Here is a 17,987-nt window from a genome sequence, read left to right as displayed (position 1 = left end):
TGCCTGGTAAATACACATGTGCAACTTTTAGAGATCAAATTAATTTTTAGAGATCAATTAACTTTTAGAGATCAAATTAATCAAATTACTGCCTTTTAGTAAAATATCTTCTCCAACACCCATATACCCTATATGCTTCCATATCCCCTGCCTGTTCTTTCCTGGCCCTGACTCCATTGCATTGTACCTGTGATCCTGTGTCTTGGCTCATGTCTGTGGTCATGTCATGTTCATTTGAGTATTTCCACCACTAAGCATAGTGCCTGACAAACATTTGAAATGTGTTTGTTGAACAAATCGAAGAAAGGTTGGACAAATGGGATTGCATGAAACTGCAGAGCTTCTGCATGGCAAAGGACATAGCTAGCAAGATCAATAGAAAGCCCACAGATTGGGAGAGATCTTTACTAGCCATACAACAGATAAGGGTCTCATATCTAAAATATAGAACTCAAAAAATTAAATTTCCCAACAACAAATACTCAAAGAAACAACTGCCCTATTAATAACAAAACAAAGCTCCATTCCTCAGAACTTGAGCTACTGTGTCCTAACTGAGTCCATCCATAAAACATGTGAGCTCCATTATTGACTGACATATGTGAAGAAGACTGTCAGAAGATTCTCTAGAGAATTGGCAGAACAAACGGTTGATTGTTTTTCAATAGAAAAAGTCTCAAGTGTACACTAAAGACTTCAGTGTCTTATTATTTTCCTCATGTGAACTTATCTTTTATTTCACTTGAGAATATTTCCATTCCATGATAGGATTGAGTTCTTAGTGCTGAAAGGAACAAATCATGGAACTCAGTGTAGGAATTTTGCCTTGTCTTAGTTAAGTCCATTGCCACAAAACTAAAAAATACTCTGGTGTCAGAAACACTGCTGCCCATTTAATAAAGATAATCTCCATGAATTCACATGCTGTGTCAATTACTATTGTCTACCTTTTACATAGAAGAAAACTGATAGTAAAAGAGATTGATGGCATGCCCAAGACTATTCAACTAGTAAATGGCCAACCTGGAATTTCAACTCAGGGCTTCCTGGCTCCAGGGGTCTTCTCACAGTTCAAAATAACTGTTAGTTACTTTATTTCAGAGAGAAAAAAATACAGGTAAACTACTACAGTAGATTCCTATTGTCTTGTTGTGGGGGCCTGAACTCAGGGCTTGGGCGCTGTCCCTGAGCTCTTTTTGCTGAAGGATAGCATTCTACTACTCTGAGCCACAGCTCCATTTTTAGGTTTCTGATAGCTTATTGGAGATAAGAGTCTCACAGACTTTCATTCTTAGACTGCTTTGAACCATGATCCTCAGATCTCAGCCTCCTGAGTAGCTAGGATTAGTAACCAGCATGAGTAACCAGCACCCAACATGATAAGATGTTATTTCTAATTTGGAGTTGTGATGTTTTTGATGAAGACAGCAGTGTATTGCTCAGAGTTGTACTTCCTAAAGAAACTTATGAAGTACCTTACACAATAAACATATTAAATATATAAACATTTATTTATGATAAATCGATTAATTTCTTCATTGTCTTCTTAAAGATAGTAGAAAATTGGACACATGTTTCTTGAAATGACCAAAATTCAGCGTATTTCATCATAGGCTGAATAACAAAGGCTTTAGTAAGATTCACTTTCACCTATCTATCATCTACCTACCTACCTACCTACCTACCTACCTACCTACCTACCTACCTACCTACCATCTATCTGGGAAACACTAGATGACTTATAAGTTTAACATGCTTTCATTATCCAAGAAAGTTTTCTTTTTTTGGGGGGGGGGTCTGGTCGTGGGGCCTGAACTCTGGGCCTGGGCGCTGTCTCTCAGCTCTTCAGCTCAAGGCTAGCACTCTACCACTTGAGCCACAGCACCACTTCTGGCTTTTTTTGTTTTTGCTTATGTGGTGCTGAGGAATCGAACCCAGGGCCTCATGCATGCAAGGCAAGTACTCTACCACTGAGCCACCTTCCCAGCCCCCAAGAAAGTTTTCTTAAAAACAGCATTTTAAATTCTCCATTTGTTAGATTCCCTGGACCTAAATGCAGGATAATATATAATACAAAAATTTGGATTTAAAGGATTCTATTCTGTATGAATTAAGAAGACTACTCATTTTCAAAACAATCAAATTTAGAAAGGCCACTCTGGAAGCAGAGAGTCTGGATACTGATCCACTTTTTATTGATATGGACTACAAGATCTAGAGTTGCCCATTGATGGTTCTGAATTTACCACCATTTCTTAAATCTCTAAGAAGCTCTTAGGACATAAGGTAAAGTTGACCTTTAATGCTCACCTCACAGGAAATGTGGATGACTCAGCCTTCAGCATCCTTTCCTCCAGCAGAGCTAAGTGGACCATAAGGTACTTGATTCTGAGAACTGAACTGCTGCAGGTAGACATACTATCCTTGAATGAGTCAAAAGATTATGGCATTTTGTTTCTCTTCAAAGAATCTCCATAACTATGAACAATAGAAGTATCAATTCAGAGCATGAGGACATTAATAAGAGAGTGGACTACCATTTATCTGTTATATTTGAAGAACAAGGAAAAGTATCCTGAGCTCATTTCTCCCTTGGTGTTCATCATGACCAATCTTTCTGTCCACCTTGCTCTCAGTGTTGTTACCTGCTTCCCTTCTATTTCCTGTGCTTTGCTTCCTGCCCCAATCTGCTTTGGATTCTCACTGACCTCCGGATGGGACTCCTGATCTCTAATCAATTCTCCACACAGTTATTAGAATTATCCTTTCTGAAACCTCATCGTTATTTCCCAGCATAACACTCTTTGTTCTCTCCTCTTTGCATTCAAGATCAAGAGTAAACTATTCTCAGTAATGCAAAGCCCATTTCATGCTAACACTGGCTCCATTTTTTTCAGTTTAAATCTTACTCTTAAGTTGGAGAAACAACTCCCCCATCTTTAAACACCTATCTCAGCTTCACTCTCTGTTCTCCATATGTGACATGTTTTCTTGAACCTTCTCCTCCAAAGCTTGGAAAACTATATCTGAACATTCAGCACCAAATGACTGTCATTTCTTCTGTGTGATCTTCAAGAGACTCTATTACATTTTTTTGGGGGGGTCAGTGGTGGGGCTTGAACTCTGGGCTTAGGCGCTGTCCCTGTGCTCTTTGGCTCAAGGCGAGCACTCTACCACTTGAGCCACAGTGCTACTTCTGGTTTTCGAGATGAGTCTCACGGAGTTTCCTGCCGAGGCTGGCTTTGAACCATGATCCTCAGATCTCAGCCTCCTAAGCTACTAGCGCCCGGCTATAACATTTTGTAATGGTTCTCAACCTGGTTTTCCATTGCAAGTCATCTGAAGAGATTTTATAAATTATCAGTATCTATCCTCTTCAGGCAGAAATTCTGATTTTGTGTTCCAGAATGTATTTGAGCATCAGAATGTTTTGGGTCCTTTAAAGTGTTCTAGTGTGCTAGATATTAAACGTATAAGAATTAAAAGGAGAATATGGAGTTTTTGTCATTGAGTTTATTGTAAGCCAGGCATTGGGGCTCATGCTTGTCATCCTAGCTACTAAACAGTCTGTGTTCTGGAGGATTGACATTCCAGGCTAACCCAGGCAGAAAAGGTCACCAGATTCCATCCCCAGATAACCAGCAAAAAGGTAGGCTGGAGATGTGGCTCAAATGGTAGAGTACCAGCTTAGCAATCTTGAAGCCCTGAGTTCAAATCATGGCACTTTCTAAGGAAGAGGAGGAAAAGGAGGAGGAAGAAGAAGAAGAAAAGAAGCTTATGGTGAAAACAAGTAAATGAATAAATAAATGGCTTGTTACTTTAATAGAAAGAAAGAACTACATGGACTGAAAAGGAGGAGCTAAGAAAACAGGTTACAGAAAAGCGCCCTGGCGATGCCTATGATAAGCCAACCAAATATTCTGTTAATACATTATTTGCTCATGGAACCCTGTTAAGTTATAGACAGTAATTCAAAGGAGCTGATCTATGAATGAACCATTGTAAATAATACAAAAATGGAACTTTACTGTAGCTAATAACCATTACATCTTTAATGTCAGAATAATTCCTGGCACATTCAAGATGATCAAAAGTGTCTTTTGATAAATGGATGGCTAACAATAACAGTCAAACTTACTTTTCTTAAGAAATGTATTTATACACTCTTCACAAAAATTAATTCTAAATAGATCAGAGACTTAAGTATAAAGCCAGAAACCGTAAAACTTATTGAAGAAGACATAGAGAAAAAGATCCTTGACATTTGTCTGTCAAAGGTTTTTAGGATAAAACACCAACAGTACAAACAGCAAAAGCAAACAAAATAAGTACATAGTTTTTGACATTTTCTGCTCGTCCTTGACTTATACTAGTTATAGCAAATAAGAGAAACCATGAAATCTATATAAGAATATATCAAACTAAATGTCTTCAGCTTAGCAAAGGAAACACTTAACAAACTGACATGGTGACTTATCTTGCTATGAAAAGAAGTTTGCAAACTGATAAGGAGTTAATATCCAAAATATACAAAGAACTCATGTGACTGACTTGGAAACAAATAAAGCAAAGACAACAACAAAAAAAACATGACACAATTAAAAAGTGAGAAAATAATCCAGACAGATATTTTTCCAAGGAAGACAAGCAGATGAACAATAGTTTGGGGATGGAAGTGTGGCTCAGTGTTAGAAGGTGTGCTCAGCATGCCGGAGGCCCTGGGTTCAATCCAAAGCACTACTTTCCCCCCCCCCAAATAAAGAACAAATGGCCAACATGTATATGAAAGGGTACCCAACTTCACTCGGCACCAGAGAATACCAATCAAAATCACAATGCCATCTCATCTCCCCCCATCAGGATGACTATTGTGAAAGACAAGAGAACAAGTATTGAGGATATAAGTGGTGAGAAGCTAAGAGGGTACTGTCCTAATGTCATAATGGGAATGAGAGAATTCATATGACCCATCAATCCTTCTTCTGATGTATATTCAAAAGAAATTAAACCAGTGTCATATAGAGGGATCTGCACTCCCTGCATATGGCCATGTTATTCTCAACAGTCAAGACATGGCCCATTGACAGAGGAATGCATAAAGACACTGTGGTTTGTGACATGAGGGTGATGCAACCCTTGTCATCTCATTGATTACTAGCATTGATTCAGCTGATCTGGCTGGCTAGGTTGGTGTTCCTTCATTGTACACAGTTCCGTATGCTTCCCTCTCAAAGTTGTGTGCTTGTGCAGCCTCCACAGAAGAAGACTGTTCTTCAATTGGAGTGTATGGGTAGCTATGTTCATCTGTTAAAATCTCCAAACAAGTTCTCAATAGATTTTATATATATATATATATATATATATATATATATATATATATATATATATTCAGGATAAATATTCTGCTTTGAAGAAAATCTGACATTTGCAATAAACATGATTGAACCCTGAGCACATGTTAAGTGGAATGAATCAGACAAAAATGGTAAATATTGTACAATGGAAGTTATATCTAAATAACAAAATTTGAATAGAAAAAATTGAATAGTATACATAGAAACAGAGTCAAATGGTGGCTGGTAGAGGCAAGGGGTAAATAAGAAGGGGAGCCATAAGCTCAGGAGTCAAATATGTATCATGGTTACTGCAGTTAACAATAATGAACTGTTTATTTAAGATTTGCCTTTATGGCCTGACATGGTGGTACATACCTGTAATCCCAGCATTCAGGAAGCTAAAGTGAGAGAATGGAGAGTTCAAGGTCAACCTAAACTACATGGTGAGATCCAGGCCAGTCTGGACTATATGGTGAGATTTTATCTCAAAACAAACTAAGGAGTCTTTAATTCCCATATTCTGCCTAGGGAGCAGGAACTGTTTCTATTTTTCTATTTCTCCCTAATTTAATCCTGTTATACTAAGACAAATCCTTTCTAAAACTTAAAAATAAATCTAAAATTTATTTAAATGTAGTCACCATGAAACAAAAACAATGGGAGGTAATGTGTTATCTAACTAGATAGCAGAAATCACTTCACAAAATACATATCAAACAGCATGTCACATAACATCAAATCACAATCTTTACCAACAGTACCTCAAAGCTGGCAAATTCTCATAAGGAAACAGCTTTATAATTAAGATCAAAATTGGTTACAAATGAAAACCGCGTCACCTATTTTAGGTGTGAAAACTTTGATCAGATCAAGCAAGCAGATATGTTCTACTTCTTGGACGACACAAGTAATTAGAAATGAATATGATAGAAAAACCCTGACAAAGCAGTTCATTTTCAGTGATCTGGGTTTTCCCAAAGAGTGACATGATAGTCAGTCATTTTGAAATGGGCAGCTTTGAGTTCCTCTTCAAGAATAAGAAATGTAGGTCAATGTTCTGCTAATGTTTCCATTTGCCCACAAATGAGAATCTGAAAGGATGATTGACAGGCAGGCAGTGGAGAAAGAAGACGCAGCCCAGCCATCGCGGGCAGCATATGCCTCCAAGAGGCTGAAAGGTAAAGGGACACCCATCATCCACATGCTTACAAACTGTTCTGTTTGCTTCTGAAACCCATGGTCACAAGGATTTCCCTTGTTCTCAGGGTTATTTCACATGGTGGTTACTGATGAAATCTGAACTTGCAGCATTGTTCAACACCTCATCACTTCTAGTAAGTACTGATGGTATATTCCACAGGTAAGTTGTGAACTTCGAAATAGGGAGCTTTAGGACTTGTGTTGCCTTTTACTTATGCAGGGATGATCAACTGCTAACGAGAGATCATCTCTATCTTCCTAGGCCACAACACCCCTGTTTTTTTGTTTGTTGTTGTTTTAATCATCAGATGTTTTATGCTATTTGCTGAGCTGTGGGTTGTATTGAAGTGGTTCTACTGAATTTACTGACTGGATTTTAAAAATATAGTAACTGGGTATTGGGTAAGTGAATTGTTGAATAATGTGACTGATGAAGTGAATTGCTAACTACTTGTCAACTAGTGAAAGTGTTGTTCAAAATCATTGTAACAGGTTTCTTTTGAGCTCTAAAACAAGGACTCTTAGTTTAAGTGGTGAAAGTGAACTATCTTTGTATCGCTTCTTTTATTTTTTTTTTCATTTTGTGTCCTTTACCCTCTAGGAGTTTTTAACTTGGGGACTTTTTTCAAATTTTGCTCATCAGAAAATGTTATTTCTAGAGTATTTGGTCAGAATTCTGGTACTGTTCAGAATTACAATTTTGAATTCATCATAGTAAATTAGCACTGAAACAGGATCTGATGATGACAGAGATTAAATAAATGGAATTAACATTTTAATATGTTAAGTGAACTCCTAAGGTAATTCAGTAAATTTTAAGGACATACAATTTCATTTTTCTGGTTTTTTGATCTACTGTTATTGTAGCTCCTCTGAGACATCTATTTGTCCCCTTTCCTCCATTTGTCTTCCTCCTTTGCTTTCTTCATCCCTTCTTCCCTCTTTCCCTCCCTTCTTCCATGCCTTTCCTCCCTCTTTCTATTCTTCTTAATCAAAACTTCTTATTAACCAAGGACTGCTGGTTCACACCTGTAATCCTAGCTACTCAGGAAGCTGAGATCTGATGATTGTAGTTCAAAGCCAGCCTGGCCAGGAAAGACCATGAGATTCTTATCTTTAATCAATCACCAAAAGGCCAGAAATAGAGCCTTGGCTCAAGTGGTAAAATGCTAGCCTTGAGCAAGAAATAATGCCCAGGCCATGAGTTCAAGCTCCATAGCAGCGCACACGCACACACACATGCGCGCGCGCGTGCGCACACACACACACACACACACACACACACAGAGTTTTTATTAAAGAATTGTCAAGAAAAATCTAATGCTTTTTATTTATTGTGAAAATACTGCACAGATAGGTGCTTTTTATTATTTTATTAAAATGCTACAATGTAAACTTTAAAAAATATTTTTTCCAGAGAGAAACAAAGGGCTTTATCCTGATTGGGAGCATGAATCAGGTCAGGATTCAACTGAATGCAGTAATAGTTCTTTACATTTTCTTCAGTTGGTGCCATGGAGGTATAGTACTTTGTGTATCTATCTGTATTCTTTATTCCACAAATAGAATATTAAGTAATCATTCCTTTCAAAGCATTATGCCAGGATCTCTGGAAAATACAAAACTGATTAGGTGGGGAAAATACATATACAAAAATTTATATGGAATGAATTTAAAATGGGCCAAGAACTGTCCAAATACAGGGGTAGTTTCTTAACTAGTCCTAATAGATAGCCCTCGAAGTCATATGAATATTTCCATGAAGAAGCTTATAGCTTTGTTCTGGCATGCTAGAGTTAATCAGTGTTAGAGTTTACAAACCCTTTATTGATGGTTACTATGTGCCAGGCTTTGCCCTAACCTCTTACTCTCCACAATAGCCTTGTACAGTCCTACTATGTGCTGTCACTATTCCTATCTCATCATTTATATAAACCCCTGGCCCTGCCCAGAAGACCAGATTCCTGTGGGACGGGCATATCTAGCTTTGAGGAATCCAAGAAGGAGATTGTCCAATCACTACGTGAGAGGTAGGGATCAGCTGGGCTGATTACAAGACTCCATATCCATCAGTGGCTAGGTAAGGTGCATGTCTGTTACCCCAGCTATTGAGAGAGCATAAGATGGGGTACTGTGGCTCGTGCTTGTCATCCCAGTGACAAAGGAGTCACAGACCTAGCATGAAGTCAGGCCCTACCTCAAAAATAGTCAATAAAAAAGTGTATGGCTCAAGAGTGCCTGCCTTACAAGCTCAATGCCCCAAGTTCAATCTCCAGTACTGCCCAACCCCCCTCCCCCCCCCCCGCTTTTTCATAACCTTGACTTCAATTCCCTCTGATGATAGAATTATTGTCTGCACTTCAACATTTAAAGATTTAGAATTTATATGTAAATGTTCGCTGCACAAAAGGAAATTCTCAATTAGGTTATATTGTATAACAAGTTAATTCTTTAAACTGTGTTCCAAGGCTAAAGCCCCTTAAAAATTAAAATAAAAAAATGACCTCAATCATTAGTTTGATAAGATTTAGACGTACTTTAATGGGAGTGTTTCCAGGAAAACAATCATAATAAATTTTATAGAACTTCTGGTATATTTTCTTTGGTGTGAATTGCATTTCATCAATATTGTATTTCATAGTCATTTGGCTTTACAAAAATGGCTTAATTTATTTATTACTTTTCAGTGCTGGAGATTTAGCCCAGGGAAAGCATTCTATCATTAAGTATACCTCTCAGACAAATGATTTTAAATGAGAATTTTTTTGGTTATGAAAGTAATATATTCATCATGTAATTTTTAAATCACTTGATATACAAGTTAAAATAAAAAATATTAATACAGAGATTACTGTTGTTAATAACAGTGTATTTCTCTTCAATTCACCTATTTCTAACATCGTCCTATATTAAATATGTTGTTTCACAACTTGCTTTTTAATTTAGCAATCTATTGAGAATATTTTCTCAGATTAAATTAGTGATAAACTATGCAATTCTCAAACACTAGATTTTTGTTACTGCAAGAGTATAGTTTTATTCATTATTTTCATCCCTATGTTTTCATTTATTCATTATATTCATGATTTGCTGATAAAGTAGCTTTTATCTAAAAGGAAAGAACAAAAGATTAATTGGGTATCTAGAGAATGGGGTTTAGATTCTGCAATGCCGCTATTATTTCTAATTGATCTCCAATAAATGATGTTGTTTCATGATGCCTCTGTTCTCATATTAAAGTAGAAAAGCTAATTATATTTGTTCTTTAGAAAATTTGAGAAGCTTAATGTAATTCTGTTGAACACTATTAGATGCAGGATAAAAAGCACACTATAACAAATTAATCAATAAAAACATAGATGTAATCTTTTTCCATTGAAATCATGTAATTAATAGAGAAGAATAACTTTAAAGTGCAATAAGATACTCTTCTGAATCTTTTGTAATACTTTACATAGAATTTATTAAACTATATGTTTGTTTCCAGGAATTGTGAATATAAACTGCTCTGGCAACATCTGGGTAGAACCAGCCACTCTTGTTAGAATGGGTATGAATCTCTCTGTCTATTGTCAAGCAACAATTAAGAACTGCCAACCAACTAAACTTAACTTTTATAAAAATGGCATCAAAGAAAAATCTAACATCACAAGGATTAACCAAACAACAGCTCGGCTTTGGTATAAAAACTTTCAGGAGCCTCATGCCTCAGTGTATTGCACTACAGAATGTCCTGGACGTCTTCAAGAAACTCTCATATGTGGAAAAGACATTTATTCTGGATGTAAGTATTCTGGCACGTTCGAAATACACATGGTTCACTGATGACCACCCGTCTTATCTAAAACTAGAGGCAAATTGACATAGTTCCCCTCTTAGATTGGTATACGACAGTTGCTATGAATTCAAATGTCTGGGATTGAGGGGACTGATGCCCAGCTATGTAAAGAAGAAAGAAATATATGGTTTGCTGGATGCAGACTCTGCCCAGACCCAGCATTGGTGAGGGCCCAAATCTTTTAACTCTTCCCTTGGGGAAGACAGAAATATGAATGCCTAATGTAAACTTTCTAGATTTTAAAATATTGCTGATGCATTTGGAAAATCAATTTTTCACCACTTGTTTTGGCCTAACAAGGCCAAAAAACAAATACCTTCAGACTTAAAATTATGCTATTTAGTCTAGTGTGGTGGTTCATACCTGTAATTCTAGCACTTGGGAGAAAGAGGCAGGAGAATTGGAAGATTTGAGTCAATCTGTGTTCTATACGAAGATCCTCTCAAGAACAAATTAAACTATTACTTTTTTCTTTTTTTCTTTTTCTTTTTCTTTTTTTTATTGTGAAAATACCATACAGAGGGGTTACAATTACATGATCAAGGTAATGAGTACATTTCTTATCAAGCATTGTTGCCTCCTACTTTGTTTCCCCTTCCCATCTCTTCCCATCCCCTCTGTCCCCCCCCCAAATTATTACTTTTTCCCCCCTGCTTTTGCACTTACATTTTGTTTTTGTTTTCCCCAAACTAATATCCTTAGGCTGAAGAAGATTCCATTGAGACATTTTAAGATCCAGATTCAGGAAAAGTTGCAAAACTAGCTTTGGTTTTCACCCTACCCCTGGGTAGTTATATATACCATTGACAATTTGCTTAAACAATCGCAGAGTCTCTGTTATTTGTCTGTAAAATGAAGCCAGTTATACTGGCCTTGTTTAGCATTGAACTTCAATGATTTAAACTTTTTGAATTATAGCCTCACTGTCTGAATCCTAACAAATGCATCTTTTTTGATGAAACATAAGGCGGTTCTCCAACAATTCCTTGCTTCTAATACCATTGCCTCCCCCCTGCCAGTGTGACTTAGCATGTACATTACTATAATAATTTATTTTTTAATTAATCAGTTTAATCTTGAAAATAGATCCTAAATTCAATTTTTGTCCATAACATTCTGAAAGTATGTAAGTTACTGCAGTAAAGTGAACTGAGTAATTATAAGTAAGTATTAAGTAATTATATATGGACATAGATCTCAGTTCTGATATTAGGAAGGACAAATCAATCACTTCAGGACTGGTTTAATACAGAGATCTCTTCTGTATGATGCCTTTGTTCATTGCCAGTGAAAAAATGAGGGGCTTTTAATCTTTGCCTCTATTCTTCCTCCATTGTTTAGGCAACCAAAAATCAGTTCATGTTTCTTCATCACCTCTAGACTTTAGCTACAAGAACCAGACTAAACAACACTACCGGCAGCCATCTTTGCTGCCTGACCGTCTGTTCTGTGAGGAGGCCATTGTTCCACTTACCTCTGGGAAGCTGACAGCGCATGCCTTTGAAACAGAGAACTAAGGAGAGGGACCAGTGATTTGAGAAAGAGAAATAGCTTAAGTTTTGGAGTCAAAGAACGAAATTAGTAAATGTAGGCCTTACCAGTGAAACTTGCCCTAAATTGTGGAAATTAAACCAGAGGCAAGCACCTTATCTGATTCAGGAAATCTAAGCTTGTCCACATCCTCAGGAAACATAACCAACCCTCACTGCTTAAAGATTTTTTACCATTTTTCCTCTTAGGGATGAAGGTAAGAGTCAGGGGATATATAATCTCTCTTCAGGGGGCTAATAAGAAAGTTCCGCAGTTAAAGAAGGCTAGTTGTTAATTTAAGCCAGAGGAGGAAAGGATGTAAAATATGTATCACTTGAGCTAAAAGACAAAGTCCAACAAATCCAACTTGTTTGTTTTCATTCTGGTATTAAGGTTTGAACTCAGAGCCTTGCTTTTTCCTTTAGCTTTTTCTGCTCAAGGCTGGTGCTGTACCACTTGAGCCACACCTCATAATCATGAGTTTTGTTAGTTAACTGGAGATAAGAGTCACTCACAGCTGTCTTCACAAGCTGGCTTCAAACCTAGATCCTGGGATCTTAGCTTCCTGGGTAGCTAGGATTACAAGGATGAACTACTGGCACCAGCTACAAATTTAGTTTTAAGATCTAGTTGACTGTATTGGTGATTCATGGGGCAGGACAGAACAAGTTGGGTTTTGTAAGGTGGAAACAAGGCAATAGAATAGTAGAAGAGAGTGAGGGATGTTGCTTTCTTTTGTAAAAGTTCTCAGGGTGACTGAACCTTTTCAAATCGGATATGGTAAGTCTGATTTTCAGGAAAAACTGGTCTACTGGGGAGAGGTGATGACTTGCTTCTTTACACTTTTAGTTTGATTATGCAGCACTTAGCATAAGTCACTCCATTTTGGTTAGGTCTGTCAGTGCCCAGTCCAGAAGCTCAGCTCAAAACAACGGCTCATTTCCTATAGATATATTAGACATATAGCCATTGGGGTCACTGATTACCCTTGACAGTCCCTCTAGCGTTGGCTGTAAGGGCCAAGCCCTTACACCAGGCCATGTTTCAGCTGACAGAAGGCTCTCCTTCTAGAACAATCTAAGAGAAAGCTTCCATTCTCTGTGAATGGCAGTGTAGAAAGAATAGTATCCTGTCCATTCAAGTAACTATTTACACAGACCTCTGGTTATAAGTATAAAAACATAACTACCAAAACCCTGCATCTGAGCTGAGTGTGCTCTTCAGCTCTGTGTTCTTAGCAAACAGAACTTCCTATTGAAGTAGGTCACAGGAAGGTTTGGAAAGGTTTTGTGGCATTCTAGAAATCACATTGCTTTCACCTGACCACTTTGATCACAGGATATTTGTCCTGTGAAATTAACTACATCAATGTATCATCACTGTGGAGAACAAAATGATTACAGGCATATTTTTTTTAGACTAGAGAGTAAGACATAAAAGGTAGAAGATAAATGAGTCATTGCTTTCCCTGAAAAGATATCCAAATATTTAAAAGTTTCTCTACTCTAATGTGTAATTTTGTGAAATATAATCTATCATAGTTTCCAGTTTGAGCCATAACCTTAAACACTTCTAAGATTTTTGTAACTGTGATCAATTGCTGTGATTAACTGCACACATATTAGGGGAAATTTGTTTAACCAGGCCACTCCAATAGTGAGATTAAATCACTCCATGACAACTTTTTAAAATGCCAAATTAACATAAGCCAGAAAAAATGTTTCCACTTACTTGTATATTTAAAATTTTAAGCTTCCTTGAAACAAACCATCTTTTACCTCTATGTATAGTGTTGAGAGCAGAATTGTTCCCCTAAAGCCCCTTCCTATTCCCCAATAACATTGTTATTGCTATACAGTAGGTATCATTAAAGCAGAATTTGGTTGGCCCAGGCTTTCTTATGGGAAGAAATGGCAGTCTGATCTTTAATCCTCATTATCATCTCATTAAAGACACTGAATCCATGGGATAATCTTCACTGAGTGGTTGCTATATATAGTAAAAATGTAAAAATGTGCTAACTATAGAAAGGCAAAAAATCACAAACCCTGTTTTCTAGAAGCTCTTGCCTGTATTTTTTTTGTTTTTTGGGTTCGGTTGTGGGGCCTGAACTGTGGGCCTGGGCGCTGTCCCTCAGCTCTTCAGCTCAAGGCTAGAACTCTACCACTTGAGCCACAGCGCCACTTCCAGCTTTTTTTTTCTTTCTGCTTATGTGGTGCTGAGGAATCGAACCCAGGGCCTCATGCATGCAAGGCAAGTGCTCTACCACTGAGCCTCCTTCCCAGCCCTGTATTTTTTTTTATAACACTTCACATACTTACCATCACCACCACCTTCCTTCCAAATCTCTCATAATTCACTAAAGAGTTACATACCCCAAGCAACAGTTCACGTGAGAATGAGATGAGAAAATCACCTTTGCAATGTAAGGATATGATAAGCACTCAACATTTCATACATTTTATGTGTATGTATGCCAGTACCAGAGCTTGAAGTCAGTTCTTCTTTCTCTCCCTTAACTTTTTCACTTACAGTTGGTGTTCGACAACCTGAACCATGTCCTCACTTCTAGTTTTTTGCTGGTTATTTGGAACTAAGCGTCTGCTCTGAATTGAGTGGAGAGGTGGGTTTGGGAGAGATCAGAGAGAATGATAAAAGGGGTGTTTCTCAGATCTCCACCTCCTGAGTAGTTAGGATTTATAGGCTTGAGTCACTAGTACCTTATTGGAATCCACTTTGTGCTAATAACAACATGGCACTTCCCTCCCAGCCCAGTCTTGTTATGCATCCAAAGACCCTATATGAACTACTTGCCTCTTCCCTCTTGGCCCATTCTTCCTATGTATCTAAAGATGGAATAGGAAGGATTGACTCCCACCCTGTTTTCCCAGGTGCATACAGACATTAGGCAAGTCACCAAAGATAAGTGCAGACTGCCTGACGCAGGCAGGGCAATCCAATCTGAGAATGCCTGTAAGCATTCCACGGTAGGCCTAGCCCGTAAGGCTCTGAGGTCAAGCTGTGAGACCAGGAAAGGGTTAAAAGGGTGGAAGACTAAAAGCTGTATCCTATGAAGGTCAAAGCTTCCAGACAAGACAGATATAGAGCTGTTTGAACATTAAAAAGTTTGAGACCTTAGATAAGGGAATATTACCCTATTCTCTGCTCATGCCTGTAATCTTTCCCCATATTAAACTCATGTAACCCCAGTCTTCTTGCTCAGACCCTATAAAACCCTTGACTCCGATCTCACGTCCCCTGACACAACCTCCATACCCACAGGAAAGTCTGTGTCCCTCGCTGTCCTACCCTGTTGAGATGGAGTTTGGCTTGTTTCCTTCCATTCTCCTCCTTTTCCCTAACATTACCTAGCTCTCCTTTTTTCTCTTCATTCTTGACTTTTGTTCTGTCCTATTGGATACATAACAGAAAATTCCAGATTTCATTTGTTCTGTAGTTGCTGGGATTTCACAGGTTTCAGAGGCGACAGGAGTTTGAGTAGTGTGGTCAGAACGTTTTCCTCTGTTCCCATCTGGGACCTAAAGATTCCTAACAGAAGACATGCGCTCTTGTCAAGATGGTCACCAGCAGCTCAGAGCTTACCTGCTATGACACTGAAATTCTAATCGATCTGTCTTGAGTCCCATGCTTGATCCCCAGTGGAAATTCTTCAACTAGTCAGCATAGATCAAAGGCACACTTCTGCACAGGGTTCAGTGAATGACAGCCTTGGGGTGGAGCCGGGTAGGGTGGAATGGGGTAAGGTAGTGGGTTAGGGTGGGGTGAGGGTGAGGGAATCTGAGGGATGTCCATTCTCAAAGAGAAAATATACTGGCACAAAAACTAACTTTATTTCCCATAATAAACCAAGGGAGGAAGAGCGGGTCAGGAGTTAGGGGTAAGGGAAGAGGGCAGACATGTGGGAGAGAAAGAGAACTAGCCTTGAAATAGAGTTCTGTGAATACCAAATTAAAAAAAACTTTTCATGTGATGCTGGTGGTGGTAAATACACATGACATAAATGTACATTGGTTTTTTACCATGTTTCCATACTCAATTCAATGACATTCGAAACAATCACGCTGTGCAGCCATCAGCACTTTCTCTCAAACCATGTTGCAAGCTAAAGCACTGTATCCATTGAGCAAAAAAAATCCCCATTTCAATGCCCTGGATACATTTAGGTACTGAGGCTTGAACTCAGGCCTCATATTCTCACTTCACTTTCTCACTCTAGACAGGTACTCTACCACTTGAACCACAACTCCACTTCAAGCTTTTTGCTGGTTGACTGGAGTTAAGAGTTTCATAGACTTTTCTGCCTCTCCTGGCTTTGAAGTGCAGTCCTCAAATCTCAGCCTCCTGGGTGGCTAGGATTATAGGTATTAACTAGTGGTATCTGACAAGTTTTAATATTGAAGATTCCTTATGCAAGGGAATCAGACAAGTGTGTGTTTGTGTGTGTGTGTGTGTGTGTGTGTGGCTTATTTTACTTAGCCTAGTATCTTCAAGTTTAATCCACATTGTGGCATGTTTTGAATTTACTTAGCCTAGTATCTTCAAGTTTAATCCACATTGTGGCATGTTTTAAAGTTACCTTCCTCTTACCACTGAATAATACTCCTTTGAAGAGATGAACACGAAACTTTTAAAGAGTGAATTATGTTCCAGAGGAAGAGATAGTTGTCCAGAACTGCAGAAAGACAAAACAAATAAACAAAAACAAAAAGGCCCAGACAAACCCTTCAACAAGACCCAAGAAACATGAGAGGTTTTGAGGAAGTGAGCTAAATATCAAATACAGCAGAGGTCAAGAGTTCAATAACAGCCAACAAAGCCGGGGGTGCTGGTGGGTCACACCTGTAATCCTAGCTACTTAGGAGACTTAGATCTGAGGAGAGCAGTTTGAAATCAGCCTAAACAGAAAAATCTGTGAGACTCATATTTCCAATTAACCACCAAAAGCCTGACATAAGAGCAGTGGCTCAAGTAATATAGTGCTAGCTTTAGCAAATTCAGGGACAGAGTCCAGGCCCTGAGTTCAAGCCTGAGGGATGGCACAAAAATAAAACAAACTAACAACAACAAAAAGTCAACAAGAGAGTGTAGGGTGACATTAAACTGGGGGGGGGTATCATTAATGACCTTGGCAACAGTAGTTCTGATGAAACTGTCAGAGCAGAATCCTGATTGCTTTGTCTCATGAATAAATGGGAGAAGAGTAATTGACTCTTAAGCTGTTTTACTATCGCTGAGTGTAGTGGTGTGTGCTTGTAATCCCAATACTTGAGAAATGGAGACAAGAAGATCCCAAATTCAATGCCAACCTGGTATACATAATGAGACCCTGTCTCAGAAAACACACACACACACACACACACACACACACACACACACACACACACACACACACACATACACACACACAGGATGTTTTAGCGATAAGGAGAAAGACCTTATGGTAGCTGAGGAAGGGAGGGCTTTTTTAGTTGGATAAATGATAACATTGAGTTGGATTATTTGTATGGATAATAGTCTCCCCAAAAGAGTAAGGGATATAGTAAAGTAGAGGAGGGAGAGGATGTTTGTCAGCGTTGCAAGGGAGACATTGGGGATGGAGGAAGGAGCCTAGAGATGCTCAGTGCTCACTGGCTTGGCCTCTCACACAAACCTAACAGCCCAAAGCTACTTTATAAAAAACCTTTTCCTTTCTCTCTTTCTTCCTCCCTCCCTGCTTCCCTTCCTCCCTTCCTCCCTCCCTTCCTGCTTCCCTTCCTCCCTTCCTCCCTCCTTTCCTTCTTTCCTCTCTTCCTTTCTCTTTCTTTCTTTCTTTCTTTCTTTCTTTCTTTCTTTCTTTCTTTCTTTCTTTCTTTCCTTCTTTCTTTTTCTTTCTCTCTTCTTCCTTCTTTCTTCTCTCCTTCCCTTCCTCCCTCTCTCTCTTCCTCTCTCTCTTTCTCTCTTTCTCTCTCTCTCTTTCTTTCTTTCTTTCTTTCTTTCTTTCTTTCTTTCTTTCTTTCTCTCCTTCCTTCCTTCCTTCTTCTCCTTTTCCCTCCCTCCGTCCCTCCCTCCCCCTCCTCCCTTTC

At 38.4% G+C, this 17,987-nt stretch overlaps 1 protein-coding gene across 1 annotated transcript in view; it reads left to right on the top strand.

Moving 5' to 3' along the window:
- The first annotated feature begins 7,956 nt into the window (after positions 1 to 7,956).
- The window catches only part of Il23r (interleukin 23 receptor), a 60,151-nt gene continuing 50,120 nt past the window's right edge, over positions 7,957 to 17,987 (top strand). The window contains exons 1-2 of the mRNA XM_070025748.1: positions 7,957 to 8,056; positions 10,024 to 10,320. Of these exons, the coding sequence (XP_069881849.1) occupies positions 7,987 to 8,056; positions 10,024 to 10,320 (367 nt within the window). The 5' untranslated portion in view covers positions 7,957 to 7,986. The remainder of the gene's footprint in view (positions 8,057 to 10,023; positions 10,321 to 17,987) is intronic.

This window comes from Dipodomys merriami, unplaced genomic scaffold (genome assembly GCF_024711535.1).
Source record: "Dipodomys merriami isolate MVZ:Mamm:240054 unplaced genomic scaffold, mDipMer1.0.p SCAF_172, whole genome shotgun sequence".
NCBI classification, from domain to species: Eukaryota; Metazoa; Chordata; class Mammalia; order Rodentia; family Heteromyidae; genus Dipodomys; species Dipodomys merriami.
Note: the sequence above shows the minus strand (reverse complement) of the source record. Positions and strands in the feature narration are given on the sequence as shown.